The 18,696-nt window shown below is 37.4% G+C and overlaps 1 protein-coding gene across 5 annotated transcripts in view; it reads left to right on the top strand.

Moving 5' to 3' along the window:
- Window positions 1-213: 213 nt before the first annotated feature.
- DMXL1 (Dmx like 1) overlaps window positions 214-18,696 on the top strand; it is a 131,462-nt gene continuing 112,979 nt past the window's right edge. For 2 of the 5 annotated variants that reach the window (XM_032425410.1, XM_032425413.1), the window contains exons 1-2: window positions 215-821; window positions 15,691-15,816. In XM_032425410.1, coding sequence (XP_032281301.1) covers window positions 735-821; window positions 15,691-15,816 — 213 coding nt within the window. In that variant the 5' untranslated portion in view covers window positions 215-734. Of the gene's footprint in view, window positions 822-15,690; window positions 15,817-18,696 lie in introns of all 5 variants that reach the window. The other 3 variants (XM_032425414.1, XM_032425411.1, XM_032425415.1) reach the window with 2 other exon arrangements.

The following is an 18,696-nucleotide window of genomic DNA, read 5'->3' as shown; positions in this document are numbered from 1 at the left end:
ATTGTGTTTCTGCTGGGGTCCTTCCGTGCAGCACTCAAACCCACAGACTCACTCACCAGCCTCAAAGCGATTGGCTGTCCTCGGTAGTGGGCGGGGCCCTAGGTGGACTGGAGCTCGGGATTGGCCAGCATCTGACTAGACGAGGCGTTTTCTTATCCACTTGCTGATCTGTAAACTGTGGTAAAAAAGTGAGTCCTTTACCGCAGTACCCCTCTTCGCCGCGGGAAGTCTCGCGATATTTCGTTTGCGGGGACCTAGCGACGCGTAGTGAGCGGCAAAGGCCAGTGGGGGTGGCGGGCACCGGAGCCGGGAAGGGACAGGTCAGGCGGGGAAGGCGAGCGCGTGCTGCCTGCGCCACTGGGGCTCGGTCTGGGCCAGCCACCCCGAGCCGAGAAGAAGTGTGTGGACTGCGCGGCCCTCCTCCGGGCAGTCGGCCTGGGGTCTCGGCCCTTGAGTCTACGCGGAGCTTCACCTGGGCCCCCGCGGGCTGTGACAGGTGCGCGGCGGAGCGCAGCGCTGCGCCCTCTCCGCGGCCCGCCCCCTCCGGGCCTTGCCCGCCAGGGCTCGGGATGAACTGCGGGCCCCAGCGGAGCGGCTCCGGCTCCTGGCGCCTGTCGCTGCCGCCGTCGCCGCCCAAGAGCGGCCGCCGCCCCTGAGGGAAGGAGGGAGGGAAGCGGCAGCTGACCCTGGGCATGAGCCGGACGCGGCGTCCGTTGCTGGACTAAGGCGCAGACATGAACCTGCACCAGGTGCTGACCGGGGCTGTGAACCCTGGCGACCACTGCTTCTCCGTGGGCAGCGTTGGCGACCAGCGCTTCACGGTGAGTGGAGGGAGGCTCCCGCGTCGCCCGTGGCGGGTCCGCGCCCCTGAGTCAGCCGGGATCGGCCCAGAATCACGAATCACGGGGCCGAGGCCAAGAACGCCTGGTCGCCCGCACTGGGGTCCGCAGGTCCCCCACGAGGGTCCCCGCCCCTAGGACCGGGCGGACCTTGCTTTTGAGAGCGAAGGAGGTAGAAACATGTTCGTCATCGAGGCACTGAGTCGGAAGTTAGAATGTTTTGTAGGATTTTTAAAGTTTCTAGTCTGACGTCCTTGGACTGGGATGGTTTATCAAAATCGTTTACCCAGAAATAATTGTTGTAATGTGTGTGGGGGCTTTTCGTAGGCTTAAGTTGTCAAATTTAGAAATAGTTGGGATTGGTTTAATTTCTTTATACTAATTTAAGATCAAGTATCTTTGTAATTAAAACAAAGTGGGTGTCTTAAAACAATTACTGATTGTTTGCTATCAATATCTAGCGCTGAGTAATACAGTGAAAACAGTGTTTTCATTTACTTTTCTTCATATTCACCGAGGAATAACTTTGGAAAAAAGGAAAAAATATTTTTCATAAGTAATTCACTCCTGTCGTCCTTTGAATTCCATATGTAACAGTTTAGAAATCCTGGGAAACTTTTTGTTTATTTTAGATTGCTCACGTTAATTACTAAAAGTTGCATTACAGTTTTTCAATAAAACTCCTCTGGTGTGGAGTGGTAGTTCCAGGTTAAGATTTACTGAATGTCGCTCGTTTTTCATTGGGAAGAAGGCCCCAGACTTCTGGCTACTTAGCAGTGTAGTGGCATTTTCTGCTTTAACTATAGTTTTTATAATAATAATAATTTAATATATATATAATATAATAATTTCAAACTGTAAGTAAGTACCGGCCCCGGTGCCCGCCACCCCCACTGGCCTTTGAGTCCCTTTGTCTAAACATATTTATAATGCTGAGGATATTTGCTGCAACTTGTGTTGTTATCTCTTAGTTATGATTAAAAGTAAAACTTAATTTTATGTAAGCAAGTGAAACAAAGTAAACAGCTTAACAGATCCCCCAGGTTTTCTTCTCTTTTACTTACGAATTATTTTGTGGTCTTTGTCAGTCAGAATAAATCTTAGATTAAATAATAGTAGTTATTCAACATGGTATAGGAATTCCATACCTGAATTGTGCTTTTAGATCTGTGACAACTATTTCGCTCTCAGAGAGCGCCTGTACCTCCACTCTGGAGAGATTCATACACACCTTAGCTTGCATCTGACACTAGCAATTTTGAGATTCTGATGCTAAATGTTAATCTAGCCTGAATACTCAGGGGAAGAGTGAAGTCTGAGGGCCTCAGTGAGCTACTGCAAACTCCCTGTAGCTGGACATTGCTCTCTGTTCTTGCCATTAAAGATGGAAGAAATGGAAGAAATAAGCAGCATCCTAAGGGGGTTTTCCTAGTGCGGGATTATAGGATGGTAATATCTCCTGAAGTTATGAGTGCTTTCTCCAGTGTAAATTCCAACAACTTTTTCTAAGAAGGCTTTCGGAATCTATGCCATAGTGTGAACTTCAAAGTACATACAATATACTGGCCTATTTATACACTTAGATGACCCCTCTAAGTGTATATAAAACCTTGGTGAATGCCTCCATGTTATTTTAAAGAAGAGATGAGCTAATATACCAGAGACTATATGTGGTTATTGTACACCATAATGTTGCTTCTTCTACGACCTTATTTTTAAATCTATTTCCATTGACCAGATTTTTTTTTTTTTTAAGATTTACCTACCTATCAGAGAGAGAGAGAGCGCGCGAGCGAGCACGGGAGAGAGCTGCGCGTGCAGGGGGGAGGGGCATAAGGAGAGGGAGCGAGAGTCTTAAGCAGACTCCGCCCCGAGCGCAGAGCTAGGGGGTGGGGGCGGTGGGGCTCAGTCTCTCCACCCGGAGCCAAAACCAAGAGTTGGACCCTTAACTGATTGCGCCACCCAGGTGCCCTCCATAGACCAGACGTGAATCATCTACCAAGCCTACTGCAAATTTCTCCCAGATCTGAGGAAGGATTCTAGTAAAGTAAAATTTTCATTTCTTTAGTATAAAGAGATCCTAGTTCTCTAATTTGGGTGGTAGTTTAAGGATTAACAATCATCTTCTTACTTTGTACCCAATCCAAACTTGGCACTTTTTTTTTTTTCTAAGATTTTATTTATTTGACAGAGAGACAGCGAGAGAGGGAACACAAGCAGGGGGAGTGGGAGAGGGAGAAGCAGGCTTCCCGGAGAGCGGGGAGCCCAATGCGGGGCTCGATCCCAGGACCCTGGGGTCATGACCTGAGCCGAAGGCAGACGCTTAACCGACTGAGCCACCCAGGCGCCCCCCATCCTTGGCACTTTAACATTAAGTTGCTAGTTCTATTACAAAACAAGTTTCTTGCCTTTAGTTTCCTCGACACCATATACATCTTAAATTTATCTCTCTTGAAATTGCCTGGTTTTTTATGTTAAAAAGCATATCTATTTATTGTTTACTCCTCGAATTCTTTTTTTAATCTCTTCTGATTTTTGACTTCTTTGATAGGAAGATGGCAAACATTAATGGTAGATGGTATGTACAGACTAAAAAAAAAATCTCTAGATTTCAGTTTGACTTGAGGGAGGGATAGGAGATCTTCCTCTTGGAGACCCCTTTGAAGAATGATTTTATTCCTCCTGGTACTTCATGCCTTTTGTGAAGACATCCTGTGTTTGCAATTCCTCCCTTCTCATGTTTGCTGATAACTTACCTGTTCTTGTTTTGAAAGATTAAAAGAAATGAGATCCTGTTTTCCAAAGGAAGTCTGACAGGTTTTAAATTGAAATGAAATTGAATGCCAGCTCTCATGGGTTCTAGATTTTAAAATATGTACTTACTAATACAATTTGTTTGTCTAAGTATTAGATAACACTTTTACTGCTTAAGCTGGCATGAAATATTTTGACTTCCCTATTAGTATGAGAACTTCTAGTAGGCAGTGACCATGTCTCTCATGCTGTCAAGGCACTTTATTTGTACTTTCATTATGTCATTAACCAGTATTGCCTTGTGTCTCCCATGGTTTCGTTATGACCATCTAGAACAGTGATTAAGGTATTGGTGACTCCTGTTAATAGTTATTTCTTGGATTTGACTTCCAGCCTCATCCCTTATAGTTAGTTGTACATCTATGAGCAAGTTCTTTTAAATTCCTTTTTTTCTCATCTGTAAAATGGGGCCAAAGTGGTACCTATTCATAGGGTTGTTACATGAAAATGTCCTAAGTTCTAAGTTCATTGTTTAATATATGTAAACCGCTCAAAAATGTCAATTATAAAAATTAAAGTTTTACTCATTCTAATCCTTGGCACATAAATACTGGTTGAATTGAAGAATAGTAGTTAAAGAAGCCTTACTGAAATATAATTAAAAGTCTCTGTGTTTTAAAATAGCTTTAATAATTTAGATTTGAGTCCAAATAAAATACTTCTATTAAAGTTCCTTTAAACTTTTTTCAGTCACTTGTTATGCTTTTTACCCTCAATATCAGGTGAGCAATGGTTTTCCTGTACACTAAGCAAAAATTCTTTTTTTTTTCTCTCTTTACCTGAATGCTTCCCTCAGTCTTTTTTCCTTGTTAATTTCCTACTATTTTTAGAGTGAAAATATGTGAGTAAACTGGTCCTGATCTGTTGACAACTTTTATTTTTAAAATAAAAAATATTTTGTTTATGGAAGATAAATAGGTTAAAAAGAGGCACAGTTAATTTGAATCTAGATTTTCTAGTATTCCTGTGCATAGTGATGACATATGTGCTTTAATATACAATAGATTTTTTTTCATTTCATACTTTATAGTTAGTGTTGAAATGAAATGGAAAGGGAGGTAATTTATAAGAGATAGACTATGTTAATATTTAGGACTTCCTGTCTCTAGTTTGGAATTTAAACATCTTTGCTATAGGAGAGAGAGCGAACATGTTAGAGCTCCAGGCTCCCTTTTTTTTGTATTAGACAACCCAGTGTTCACAGCCAGGGGACCCAGATTAGAAGTCAAAAGACTGACTGCAGCTATCTAGTTGTTGGTAGAGAAATGGAGGCTGAATTAGCATTCTTTCTCCTCTTTCTGTCATGGTAAGCATCCTTTAGTTTAGCTTTTGGTTTTGTTCACTCTAGGGAAACCTTTATAGGTGGGAGAATAGAAAGGGGTTTTTTGGTTGTCTAGTTTTTTTGGAGGGGTTTATGGTCTTTGTAAGTGGAGAGAATATAGGAGGGGAAAGTTTGATACTATTTACATCTGGAAAAAAGATTTTTGTGGTTCTCATATGTCATCACCAGTACATCAGACTTCTTTTTAAAAAGTGGCCTATTTTAAAATACTGTGTTTTAAATAGTATTAAGGTACCTTTAAGATTATTGAAGCAATACTAAATTTTAACATTATATGTTTAAAAATTAGAAAAATGTTAATTACAACATTTTACAATTCAAGTCATTTAACCAGGAATTATACCAGGAAGAAATTCCTTGGAGTATTTACCTGGTATGGTTGGTTAAAACAGAACAGTGAAAACAAGAAATCCAAGTGTTTTACAGACATCACAATACTTCCAAGTTCGAATACGAACTGTTACAGCCTTGGGTAATTTTTGAAATTTAGAATATTTGAGAAGGTTTTCTGTCACAATTTCAAGTAAAAAATCATGATTATATGCTTGATAGCACATACATGAATTCAGGTCTTCCCGTGCATCTTGTTTAGTCTCAAAATTAGTAAACCTAATATTACAGGTACCTAATAAAAAAATTTTCACTTATTTATTTCATTTTCATTGGCTAGTAATAGATTGTTCTGATTACAGATCTCTTGACAGAAGCAGCTAATGTATCATTGATCAGTAAATGCACATTAATTTTGAGTACCAAATAGCATGGTAGTTTATTTGATAAATCAGTGCTGTTCTTACTGTTTTGATAATGTTATACAATATAGTCAGGACACCTTGAAGGGAGATTTTGAGAATTTATTTTAGAAAAATCTGTCAAACTAGTTTTAGATTTGGGTTTAGAAATACTATGTATTATATTACTTCTTAGGTTTTTATTTAAACCAGGTTGACGGATTATATAAAGAATTCAGTGGTACATACTTAGCCCACTTTAAAGCTGTTTTCCCTGTTTTTTTGTAGGGAGATGGCTTGGTGTACTTCATGCTTTTTACCTCATCATGTTGTATAAACTACAGAGAAGATTGAATTAATTTTAATAGTCTTCTACAACTATGCATAAGAAGATGTGTCTGTTTTAAGTGATTTTTGAATGATACCCAGATTGGATTATCTGTATAGATTTATGTCTTTTTTCCCAGCTTTATTGAGATATAATTGACATATATTGTTGTTTAAATTTAAGGTGTACATTGTGATGATTTGATACATGCATATGCTGCGAAATGTTTATCACAGTAAGGCTAGTTAACATACCCTTTACTTTGCATCATTACCGTTTTGTTGTTGTTATGGTGAGAACATTAAAGCTTTACTCTTAGAGCAGCTTTCAAGTATATAATACAATATTGTTAACTACAGTTACCATGCTGTACATTAGATCCCTGGAACTTACTTATCTTACAACTGAAAGTTTGTACCCTTTGACCAAAATCTCACATTTCCCCACCCCACAGCCCCTGGCAACCACCATTCTATTCTCTGTTTCTATTAGTATAATGTTTTTAGATTCCATATGTAAGTGGAATACATATGTAGTGTATTTGTCTTTCTCTCTTTGACTTTATTTACTTAGCATTATGCTGTCAATGTTGTCACAAATGTCAGGATATTTTTCTTTTTTTATGGCTGAATACTATTCCATTGTGTATATATACCCTATTTTCTTTATCCACCCATCTGTTGTTGGACACTTAGGTTGTTTGCATGTCCTGGTTGTGAATAAATGCTGCAGTGAATATGGGAGTGCAGGCATTTCATTGAGATAGCCATTTTATCATCTTTGGATATATACCCAGAAGTTGGATTGCTGAATCATATGGTAGTTCTATTTTTAATTTTTTTTTTTAGGAACTTTCCTACTGTTTTCCCTAGCATCTATAACAGTTTACATTCCCAACAAGAGTGCACAAGAATTTCCTTTGGTCTACATCTTCACCAACACGTTATCTCTTGTCTTTTTGATGATTGCCATTCTAATAGGTATAAGGTGATATCTCATTTTGGATTTGATTTGTATTTCCCTAATGATTAGTGATGAAGAAATTTTTTTTCATATACCTACTAGCCACTTGTCTGTCTTTTTTTTGAAAAATGTCTATTCAAGTTCTTTACCTTTTTAAAAATCACATTTTTTTTTTTTTTTTTTTTTTTTGCTATTGAGTTGCATGAGTTCCTTACATACTTTGGATATTAACTCCTTATCAGAGATGGTTTGCAAAATTTTCTCCCATTCTGTAGGTTGACTCGCTGTTTGTGCTTTTGGTGTCATATCAAAAAAGTCATCACTAAGACCAATGTCAAGGAGCTTTTTCTCTGTGTTTTCTTCTAGGAGTTTTATGGTTTCAAGTCTTACATTTAAGTCTGTGATCCATTTTGAGTTGATTTTTATGTACAATGTAAGATAAGGGTCCAGTTTTATTCTTTTGCATATGGATGTGCAGTTTCTCAACACCATTTATTAAAGAGACTATCCTTTCCCCATTATGTATTCTTGGTGCCTTTGTCGAAGATTAGTTGACCATATGTGCACAGGTTTATGTCTGAGCTCATGATTCTGTGCCTTTTTTGTCTATGTGCCTGTCTTTATGCTAATAGCATACTGTTTTGGTTACTATAGCTTTGTGATATAGTTTGAGATCAGGAAGTGTGATGGCTGGAGCTTAGTTCTTGCTCAAGATTGCTTTGGCTTTTTGGTGTCTCTTGTGGTTTCATATGAATTTGGGGATTTTTTTTTTCCTGTGAAAAATGCCGCTAGAATTTTGAGAGGGATTGCATTGAATCTGTAGATTGCTTTGGATAGTATGGACATTTAAACAGTATTCTTCCAATCTAAGAACACAAGATATTTTTCCATTTATCTGTGTCATCTTCAATTTCTTTAATCAGTATTTTATAGTTTTCAGTGTATAAGATCTTTCACCTTTTTAAAATTGTTAAGTATTTTACTTTTTGATGCTGTCGTAAGTTGTTTTCTTAATTTCTTTTTTGAAAAATTCATTAACATGGAGAAATGCAACTGATTTTTGTGTATTAATTTCATATCCTACAACTTTGCTGAATTCATTTGTTCTAATTTTTTATTTTTTATCTTGTGGTAGAGTCTTTAGGGTTTTCAATATATCTTGTTAAATGTAAACAGAAAGTTTATGTGTTTCTTTCCAATTTGGATGCCTTTTATTTTTTTCATGCCTAATTGCTCTGGCCAGGACTTTTAGTACTTTTGAATAGAAGTAATGAGAGTGGGCATCCTTGCCTTTCTCCTGATCTTACAGAAAAGCTTTCAGCTTTTCACCATTGAATATGGTGTTCATATTGTGGGCTTGTCATATAATGCCTATATTGAACTGTACTTGTATCTCAGGGATGAATCCCACTTGACTGTGGTGTGTAATCTTTTTAATGTGCTGTTGAAATTGGTTTGCTAGTGTTTTGTTGAGGATTTTTGTATTTATGTCAGCCAGGGATATTGGCATGTAATTTTCTTTTCCTGTAATGCCCTTATCTAGATTTCTGCTGGCCTTGCAGAATGAGTTTGAAAGTATTCCCTCTTCAGTTTTTTGGAAGACCTTGAGAAAGATTGGCATTAATCCTTCTTCAGATGTTTGGTAGCAATCACTGGTGAAGCCCTCTGATCTCGGGCTTTTATTTGTTGGGAGGTTTTCATTACTGATTCAGTTGGTGTATTATGTTTTCTCTGTTTTAATTTCTAAGAGAGAAAGTATTGATACTGATAAACTAAAGCCCTTGAGGAGGGGTATGGGAGGATGGTTAACCTTAATATTTTCTTAAGAGTGCAAAGAATTCCTGACACCAGAGAGTTTGAGAACCATTGCTTTATAGTATTCTTTTGTATGATTATACTGTGGTTCATTTTTATATTCCATTGTTGGTGGATGTTTGAGTTGGTTCTACTTTGGGGTGTTTATGAATAGCTACAAATGTTCTTATTCATGTGTTTTAGTGTACATATGAACACATTTCTGTTGGGTATAAACTTAGAAGTAGAATTGCTGGATTATTGGGTGGGCCTGTGTTTAGCTTTCCAAAGTAGTTGTACCATAATAATTTACATTCCTGTCAGCGGTTATGGGAGTTCTGGTTGCTTCATAGTCCAAATAAGACATTCTTAATTATGGGAAGAAATTAGAGAAAAATTATTAAATTCATGCCAGTGTTTGTTTATAAGGCATTGAGTGATAGCATATCACAGTAAGTAAGAGCATGTCCTTTCCCTCTAGTTTTAACTAGGTTTCAGTCTTAGTTGTGCCTCCTACTGGCTCTGAGACTTGAGCCAGTTACTCAGTCTATCAAAGCCTAATTTTCCTTAGCAGTAAAATGGGGTGAAGATAGTAAGTACTTCACAGAATTTGTTGTAGGGATTAAATGGGTTACCATTGAAAAGCACTTAGTATTGGCTTGTGGTATAGTGCCAAAGAGAAGAAAATAGGCCCGGAAGACTATAGTGAGTGAAAGATGAAAGAAAGCACAAAAAAGTGATTTTTGAAAACAATTATTTAGGTTTTAGATGTTTTCATTACTACATAGAAATAACTATATAGAAATAACTATTTAGAAATAATTTCAGGGGCGCCTGGGTGGCTCAGACGGTTAAGCGTCTGCCTTCGGCTCAGGTCATGGTCCTGGGGTCCTGGGATCGAGCCCCACGTCGGGCTCCCTGCTGAGCGGGGAGCCTGCTTCTCCCTCTCCCTCTGCCTGCTGCTCCCCCTGCTTGTACTCTCTCTCTAATAAAAAATAAAAAATCTTAAAAAAAAAAATTTCATACCTAGAAAAAGTTACAAAATAAAAATAGTACAAGGAACACTCATATTCTCTTTACTTAGATTTGGCTATTGGCAATAATGTACTCCTATTTTCTTTATCATTTGTGCTCCCTGGACATGTGTGTGCCTCCATAATTTTTTTTCTGAACACTTTGAGGACGTTATATACGATATAATTCTTTACCCTTAAATACTTTATAGTCTGATTTCCTGATAAGAGGAATATTCTGTTACATAATCACAGTATACTTATCTACTTCATAAATTTACATTGATAAACTTAACTAATGTATTACCCATGTTCAGGTTCTATTGGTTGCTATGACAATGTTCTCTATAGTGTTTTTAACCCTTCCAGTACAAGATTCAGACTATGGGATTACATTTAGTTATTGTGTCTCTTTAGCATCATTTCTCTTTTTCTTTATTCGTTTCAACAGTGACATTTGAAGAATATAGTACTTCTCTCCCACTTTTAAAAAACAAACCTTTTCTCATTTCTCATTTGTCTGATATTTCTTCCTGATCAAATCGAGGTCTTGGCCAAAATTCTGCTTAGGTGATGTTGTGTCCTTCTCTAGGTATCCCATTTGGAGGTACGCAATATCTATCATTAGTGATGTTAATTTTGATGACCATTGAAGGTGTTGCCCAATTTCTCCATTGTGTAACAGATTTTTTTTTCTCCTTACAACTAATAAGCAGTGTGTGAGAGAGGCTTTTAAGACCGTGCATCCTCATCATCATTTTCCCCTAGATTGACTATCCACCGATGATGATTCTTGCCTGTTTTTTTTTAAAGCACCTTCTTCCTGGTATAACAGGGTATTCTATGCCCCTACTTGTAGTCACCTTGCTCCAGTGCTGTAATGAGCCATTTCTTCAAGGAGCCCTGGTTTCTTTTAGTAGAGAATGCTGTTACAGGACAAGATCAAGGTGCTAAGTGATCTCATTGCTACTGAAATGTCTGCTTCTTGGCCTTTTCATTGGACAGAACTAGCGCGTATACACATGTATATGCATATAGCAGGCTAGCATGCATATACATACACATATACAAACATGTATTTACATGTGTACATGGAAATATGTATATTTTGGAAAACATGATTTTATACCAGTATTTCCAATTCCGTAACAACCTTACTTGACTCTGTTGTGTCTTTCCCCATTTTATATCTTTGTTCCTTTTCCTTACACAGTGAGATCCTTGGCTCATTTGCTCAGTTCTGTAATACATATAAAATCGTTTCAGAATTGCATGGTCCATACCACTGTAATTAAAAAACAACCTACAAAAACCATTCAGGATTTGCTTATACTTCTCCCCACCCTGCCTATGAGATAATAGAAAATATATGTATTGGTCTCTGTCCCCAGTTTCTGGCACAGAATTCCAGAAGCTCTTTAAAATTCCTAAGTGATAAGAACATTAGGAGCATAACTTGTTATAATATTTGGTTCTTTTTTTATTATTTAAAAGATTTTTTAGTAATCTCTGTACCCAGCGTGGGGCGTGAAGTTACAACCTCGAGATCAAGAGGTGCATGCTCTGCAGCCAGGTGCCCCCTAATATTTGGTTCTTGACCCTGGGTCCTGTCACAGCTCCTGAAACCCTTGTAAATGCCTAAGTTATAAGGGTATTAGGAGCAGCTTTTGTTCTAATGAGGCAAATCTGGGTAGGCACCTGGATGGCTCCTGGGATGGTCACTAGACAGATCAAGCCAAGTTTAGAAGCTTGGCGTTTTGAGCCCCACTTCCCATTCTCCAGAGACTAGAGAGGGATTGGAAATGGAGTTAATAATTGATCATGGCTGTGTGAGGATGCTTCCATGAAATCCCAATAGTATGGCGCTGTTGGGAGCTTCCAGGTTGGTGAACATATCCATGTAGCCGGAGAGTGATACACCCAGCTGTATGGGGACAGAAGCTCCTGTGCTTGGGACCCTCCCAGATCTCGCCCTATATGTCTCTTTACTAGTTATTCTTCTGTATTCTACATCATATCTTTTAATAAACTGGTATTTGAGTTTTGTGAGCTGTTTTAGCTAAAAATCAAATCCAAGGGAGAGGAGGTCATGGGAACCTCTGATTCTGTAACCAAGTTGGATGAAGTTATGATTAATCTGGGGTCCCACTACTTGAGATTAGCATCTGAAGTGTAGAACAGTCTCAGTTAAGACTGAGCCCTTAACCTGTGGGATCTGACACTATCTTCAGGTAGATGGTGTCAGAATTGAGTTAAATTGTCAGCTACCTAGTTGGTGTCACAGAATTGTTTGGTGTGGTTAAAAGACCCCACATCTGTTGTCAAGTGTTGTGGATGTGGTAGTGTCAGAGTAAAGGAGAAACATGGGAGGTGGACTAGTTTTTTCCTTTTCACTGCCCAAGACTGAAAAATGGGGTCAGATTCTGTGTTCATAAGTTACTTAGTTCCTTTGGCCCTTCTTTCTTTTGGTGTGGATATGTATTCATTTGAAATGTACTTAGTTCCTTTGTTTCACTATACCCTCCCCCACTCTGATTGATTTAAGTCTTTGAATATGCATTATGTCAATATGTTTTTAAATATCGTTTTTTCCTGTATCTCTTCCACTTCATCCTACCCACCTTTGTAGGTAATCAACTTTATTGTTCCCTAGTTCCATCCATCCTGTGTTTTTTATTGTAATAAACAGATCCATGAATGTTTTCTTATTTTCCTTGTCCCTTATCCAAAAAAATGACATATATGTCCTTTTGTACTTTGCTTTTTTTCACTTAGTAGTATCCCGTAGAAATCACTCCATGCCAGTCATAGATGGCTTCCTTCTTATTTTTACAGCTATATGATACTCCATTGCAGGTATGTACTATAGCTTATTCAGCTCATCTCCTATACACAGCAGGCTTTTTAAGGAGATACATTTACAAATTCTTAAAAATGATTAAGAAATAGAACGTAATGCAAATATGGTTTGAGTCTTTAGTGCATCCTGTGTTTAATTATACAATCAAATAAACTGTAAAAATTTAAGCTCTGTAATGAAGAATACCAGAAGATCTTTATTCTAACCCCTAGCATGATAGCTCATGAAGTGTAGACTACAGTTGGTTATATCCCTTTTTTCTCCCATATAGTAGTTTATTGTCATCCATTAGTTATAACTCTAAGAGAAAAAGTGAGGACTGAAAGAGAGATATTCCAGATAAGATCAGTCATTTTCAGTTGATTTGAAGTTTACCAAAACTAGAGAGAGAAAGCTTTGTATGTTTTAGTACTGTCACTGAGAGAAAGTCAAATGACAGGCCGTACTCGTGTAATACAGCTGCGGCACAAGAACAAGGGTAATTCAGAACCGGGTTAATCTTGGAATGATCAAGGGTTCATTGTATAATAAGTTGGTATCTTCCTCTCTGTAGGGCTGTGTTTATTTCTGGGATAACTATGCATTTCTCAACTCTGCAGATGTTTAGTACTTGTATTAAACAGTAATTTTGTGAGGAACTTCAGGATTAGTATGAACTTAATTCAGGAAAATTTAGAGTTGTAGTTGACAAAAATAGTTGCTATACAATATCTGAAAGTAGGTAGACAATTTTAGGTATGGCAAAAGGAAAGCAAAGTTATGAAGACATGTTTAAAAAATATATATATATATGTATATATATATATTTTCCAGTTAATGGAACTAAAATTTTTTGTTTAATGAGTAGGAAATCTAAATTGTAAACATTTATAATTTGACACAATGTTTTGGGATACAGTGACTATTGGTATTTTATCAGAATTTAATATTGAGGGGAAAAATCAGTTTCTAAAATATTAAGATGTTTAGAGTATTACAAATGAAAATTTTTCTTAAATTAGTTTTTGGAATTTATTCTTGCTCATAGTCTTGTGACAAGCCTTGTAATCCCACTGTGGATATTTATGTAGGTGAGCAGACCATCATGAGATTTTTTGTTTGTTTGTTTACTGAGCCAATTTTTTCCACTATTTGACGCCAGTAAAACCAGACTTGATTGTCCCTAATTCCTTTTTGGAAAATTCTAGGCAAGGATACTTAACTAGGGAAGTCCTTATGGTGTCATACAAACAGCACTAGATCAAGAATCAAAAGAGATCAAGATTCTGAAGCCCACTCTGCCGCTAAGAAGTTATGTCAGCCTATTTTAGGCCTCATTTTCTTGTCTGTAATGTGAGCAGATTTATTTGTATGTTCTCTCAAATACCTTTCCAAATACTTTTTGCTGGCACGTACAGAAACATTTTGGCTTTGGCAAAAATTAAGGTCATGAAGTATAAATTATTATTTTCTACATTAAGGTATATGTGCAGGTGCAAAAGTGGTGAGAAAGTAAATAATTACTAATACTTTTTTTGAACTTATTTTTGGATGGGAAAAAGTTTGTGATAGATGTTTTATTGTCAGTGTCATACTTCATGGTGGCCTATATAAGTAAATTCCAGGAAGACAGCCACGAAGAAACTCCTGTGATCTAAGAAATTAGAGAAAAGGATACAAAAAGAATTCTGGTTGGAAGAGATCTGCTAATTGTGAAGTTCAAAAAGAGCTATAAAATGCTTGCTAACAAGCCTTGAACTATACCTTTTTATTTGTTTGGTTATGGTGGCTGTTTTTGAAGTTAAATACTTCATTTATTCCATAGGTATTTATAAAGAAGCCCCTTCATTTAGAATTGGAGGATAGAGCAGAGAGCAAGATACACTTGAACCCTATCGTTTTGTTTTGTAACTTGGAATAATGAAAATGGATAATAAGCAAGATACTTACAAATTGTGTTACCTCCTATGAAGAAGAATAAATAGTAATGTGATGGAAAGTAATGAGAGAGAGAGAGTGTGTATGTTTGTGTGTGTGCACGCGCACGGTTGGGAACTAAGACCTGAACGTTGAAAAAAAGCTAGCTAGACAAAGACCAGGCAGAAGAGAAGTAGATAAAACACAGTAAGGTAGAAAAAGATTGATATGCCCCAGGACAAAGAAAGGCAGTGTAGGGACAGGGCCAATGGAGGGATGGAAAGAGTAGCTTGAGATGAGTTTGGAGAATTAGGACAGTAAGGGCATAGAACCATGGTAGGGAGTTGATTTTATTCCAAGTGCAATGGGTAAACTATCAGGGGGTTTAAGCAGGACAAATTACTTGCTTTAATAAACATTTTTAAAAATACTTATTTATATTAGAAAGACTGAGAGCAAGAGAGATCATATGGGGGGAGGGAGAAGCAGACTCGCCGCTGAGCAGGGAGCCTGATGTGGGGCTCGATTCCAGGACCCTGAAATCATGACTTGAGCCAAAGGCAGACGTTTAACCGTCTGAGCCACCCAGGCTCCCCTTTAATAAACATTTTTTAAAGTTTACTCTTTTCTGGGTGCCTGGCTGGCTCAGTCAGTAGAGCATACAACTCTTGATCTTGGAGTCATGAATTTGAGCCCCACATTAGATGTGGAGTCTACTTAAAAAAAAAAAAAAAAAAAGCATGACTGTATGACTGTGTGTGGAAAGGAATTAGAGGGAAGCAAGAATGGAAGCAGTCAGACTATTAATAGTAGTGGTGGAAGGAGATGGTGGTGGGTTAGACAAGAGCAGTAGCATTTAGTGGAGGTGGAAGAAGTGAATATTTTGCAGATGGGACTGACTGAATTTGCTGATGGGACTGAACATCAGAGGTAAAGGAAATATTCTCAAATACTAGAGATTTTATTTAAAAGGGATATTTAAAATTGCTCTGTTAAAACATAATATTTAGTTAAAACAGTATTTAATGCTAGTATTCTACCTGATAAATACTTTGACAAGTTTATCCTTTTTATTTTATTTTTTCCTTTTTTATCCCCCCCTTTTTTTAGGCTTATGCATCTGGATGTGACATTGTTATACTGGGAAGTGATTTTGAAAGATTACAAATAATCCCAGGAGCTAAACATGGAAATATTCAAGTAGGATGTGTAGACTGCTCAATGCAACAAGGCAAGGTTTGTAATCTTGTAATGTGAGATTTGTTTTGAATATGGTTTTTGTCAGGATAATCTCCAAAGTGTGTATTTCCTATTGAATTTGCAGCTTGCTTTGTTTCAAGGACAATGTAGCTACAAATTTCTTTGGCTGTCTAAGATGCACCATAAAGAACAAAATTCCTGACTCTCTCAGATGTGTCTTAGAGATTGTGAGGAAGTCTGCTCTTACATAATTTCAAAATACAGCATAATCTTTTTCTGTGAGCTGGTAAAGAAGTATTAACCGTAGAACAGGTCTAAAGCTTACTTATTTAAAAATTGAAGAAAAGGAATGACAATAAACCTTCAATCTATTTGCAAATAAACTACTGAAGAGAAATCATTTGTTAGAGTCATTCTTTCTCTGTACAGGTATCTCCTTGTAATTTCTGGATAAACTTTGTACTGAAATGGAGTTCAGCTCTTCTAAAGTGCATAGTTTTTTATTAATTTATTCCAAGTCTGTAAGATTAATTTATTCCAAGTCTATGAGAAAAATGAAAAATTTTGTTTGGACTTTTATTTGCATATGTAAAGTAACAAGTAACCTTGAAAGTAGAACAGCAACGACAACAACAGAATCAGGCTGTGCTTCTGTCTCCAGTGAAGTACAGTTCTGTGCAGCAGCAGAATTGGTAGAGTCATGGCTAGGAGGCAGCACAGTGTAAATCTACATACAGCACCATGGAGGCGTGGGTCCCAGGCCTGGGCATGCTTGTAGCTGGATTGGGCTCAACTTTGCAAATTTACTTAATTTTTTGCTGGATATTTAAATATATTACTGCACTACATGATTGCACTGGAACATTTTGTGTGAGGAATCAAATGGGCCCAATCTTTTTTTTTTTTTTTTTTATTTAATCTTTTTTTTTTTTTTTTTTTAAGATTTTATTTATTTATCAGAGAGAGAGAGACAGAGGCAGGCAGAGGGGGAAGCAGGCTCCTTGCCGAGCAAGGAGCCCGATGTGGGACTCGATCCCAGGACCCTGGGATCATGACCTGAGCCGAAGGCAGATGCTTAACCGACTGAGCCACTCAGGCGTCCGTAATCTAATCATTTCTAATGAACCTGCCAGTCTGAAAAGTTACCTCTTAGTACCTAGTTTGGTGGTACTTATGGTAAAATGAGTTTGGCTCTTACCATCTTTACCTGTTTTTTGGACTACTATATTACTCCTGTGTCCCTTCCCTTTACAGTTACAAGTGTCTCTCATCTGTCTTTTCTTTTGTTCACATCTTTAATTCTCACTATATTACAAAAATGATTTTTATTATGGAATGTTGAAAATCCTTGAGGCTTCGCGGAACCCCCTTCTCTTCATGTTTGTTTGATATCCAGCTCTATAGTTCTGTAATCTTCATTATTGTATTAAAACTTGCTTATAACATCTACACTCACATAGGCCTGGCTATGTTGGAAATCCCATTTAATAACTTTAAATATGAGTTATGTTTTCATGATAACCTAGATTACATGACAGTCCAGATTAAAATAAACAGGTCATTTGGTTTATAGTCATTTTTTTCTTCTAAAGATTTTATTTATTTATTTGAAAGAGAGAGAGCACAAGCAGGGGGGGTGGCAGAGGGAGAGGGAGAAGCAGACTCCCTGCTGAACAGGGAGAGGGCCACCCATAGCAGGGCTCCATACCAGGACCCTGGGATTATGACCTGAGCTGAAAGCAGACACTTAAACGACTGAGCCACCCAGGCATCCCCTATAGTCATTTTCATAAAGGGCAGATTTCCTTTGTGTCACAGATATTCATACAAATAAATGACTTCTCGCCGTATCAGGAAAAAAGTTTGCAGGTTATGATACTTGGAGATTTCTGTTTGCCTTTAAGAAGGAAGTGCTGCTTGATACCGTAGACATCCAGTATTTTAGCATTACTGGTTTTTTTTCTCTGAAGGACTTAATTAATTTTCATGAGAAAATTCATCTGCATTTCTCTTATTCATTTGCTTAAAAACATTGTTTGCATCCCTTTACCTTGGGAAAGTTCAAATTGTTCACCTTGGCATGAGACCCTGTACAACCTGGCTTAGATCTGCCTTTTTGGACATATGTACATCATTCTGTTAGAAGGGACACTCTGTTCCATCTCAGCTGGTAGTCACCTCTAGGCGTACATTGCCTCTTCTTCTAATCTTTGCACTGGTGTTCAATACTTGTGTTATGCCCTTTTTCTACAATTGAATATTCACTGCTCTTTGAAGTCTGACCCACTCTTAAAAGCCCAAACTAAATACTCCTTCCTAGACTGACTCAGTACAGATGATCTCTATGTCCTATGAACTTCTCAGAACAATGAAAAATAGCCATTGAAAGTTTTTTCCATTACATCTCGTTCCTTACCCCCTTCTTCTCAAGATTATATTCTCTTATTTTTATCCCTTATACATTTTTGTATCTATCAGTCTTCATTTCTGATATTTCATTGTTCTTCATTGTGGCTCACCCAAGCTATAATAGTAGCCACCTTATAAAACAGAGCCATTGATTGAAAGAGTAAATTTTAAAGATGCTCAGATAAAATGGAGTATTGAAAAAAAATAAATTTCTTAGAGCATTCGCAAAGGAATAGATCTAAGTTTTATTTTTAAAAAGCTAAATACACAGTGACAGAATTGTCAACTTTGAAGACAGATAACCTAGAAATGGATTAAGTCCTATCTAATTTCCACTTGACAAGGAATATAACAATACATTTTTTTCTATGAGGAAGGGAATTAATATTTACCATGTATCTTATAGGTAATTATATATAGATGCTTTACAGATGTTGTTTTAATCCTCAAACTGATTCCATTAGGTTTATAGTATTATGCATATTATAAATATAGATAGAGATGCTA

This window comes from Phoca vitulina, unplaced genomic scaffold (genome assembly GCF_004348235.1).
Source record: "Phoca vitulina isolate PV1807 unplaced genomic scaffold, GSC_HSeal_1.0 scaffold32, whole genome shotgun sequence".
NCBI lineage: Eukaryota > Metazoa > Chordata > Mammalia > Carnivora > Phocidae > Phoca > Phoca vitulina.
Note: the sequence above shows the minus strand (reverse complement) of the source record. Positions and strands in the feature narration are given on the sequence as shown.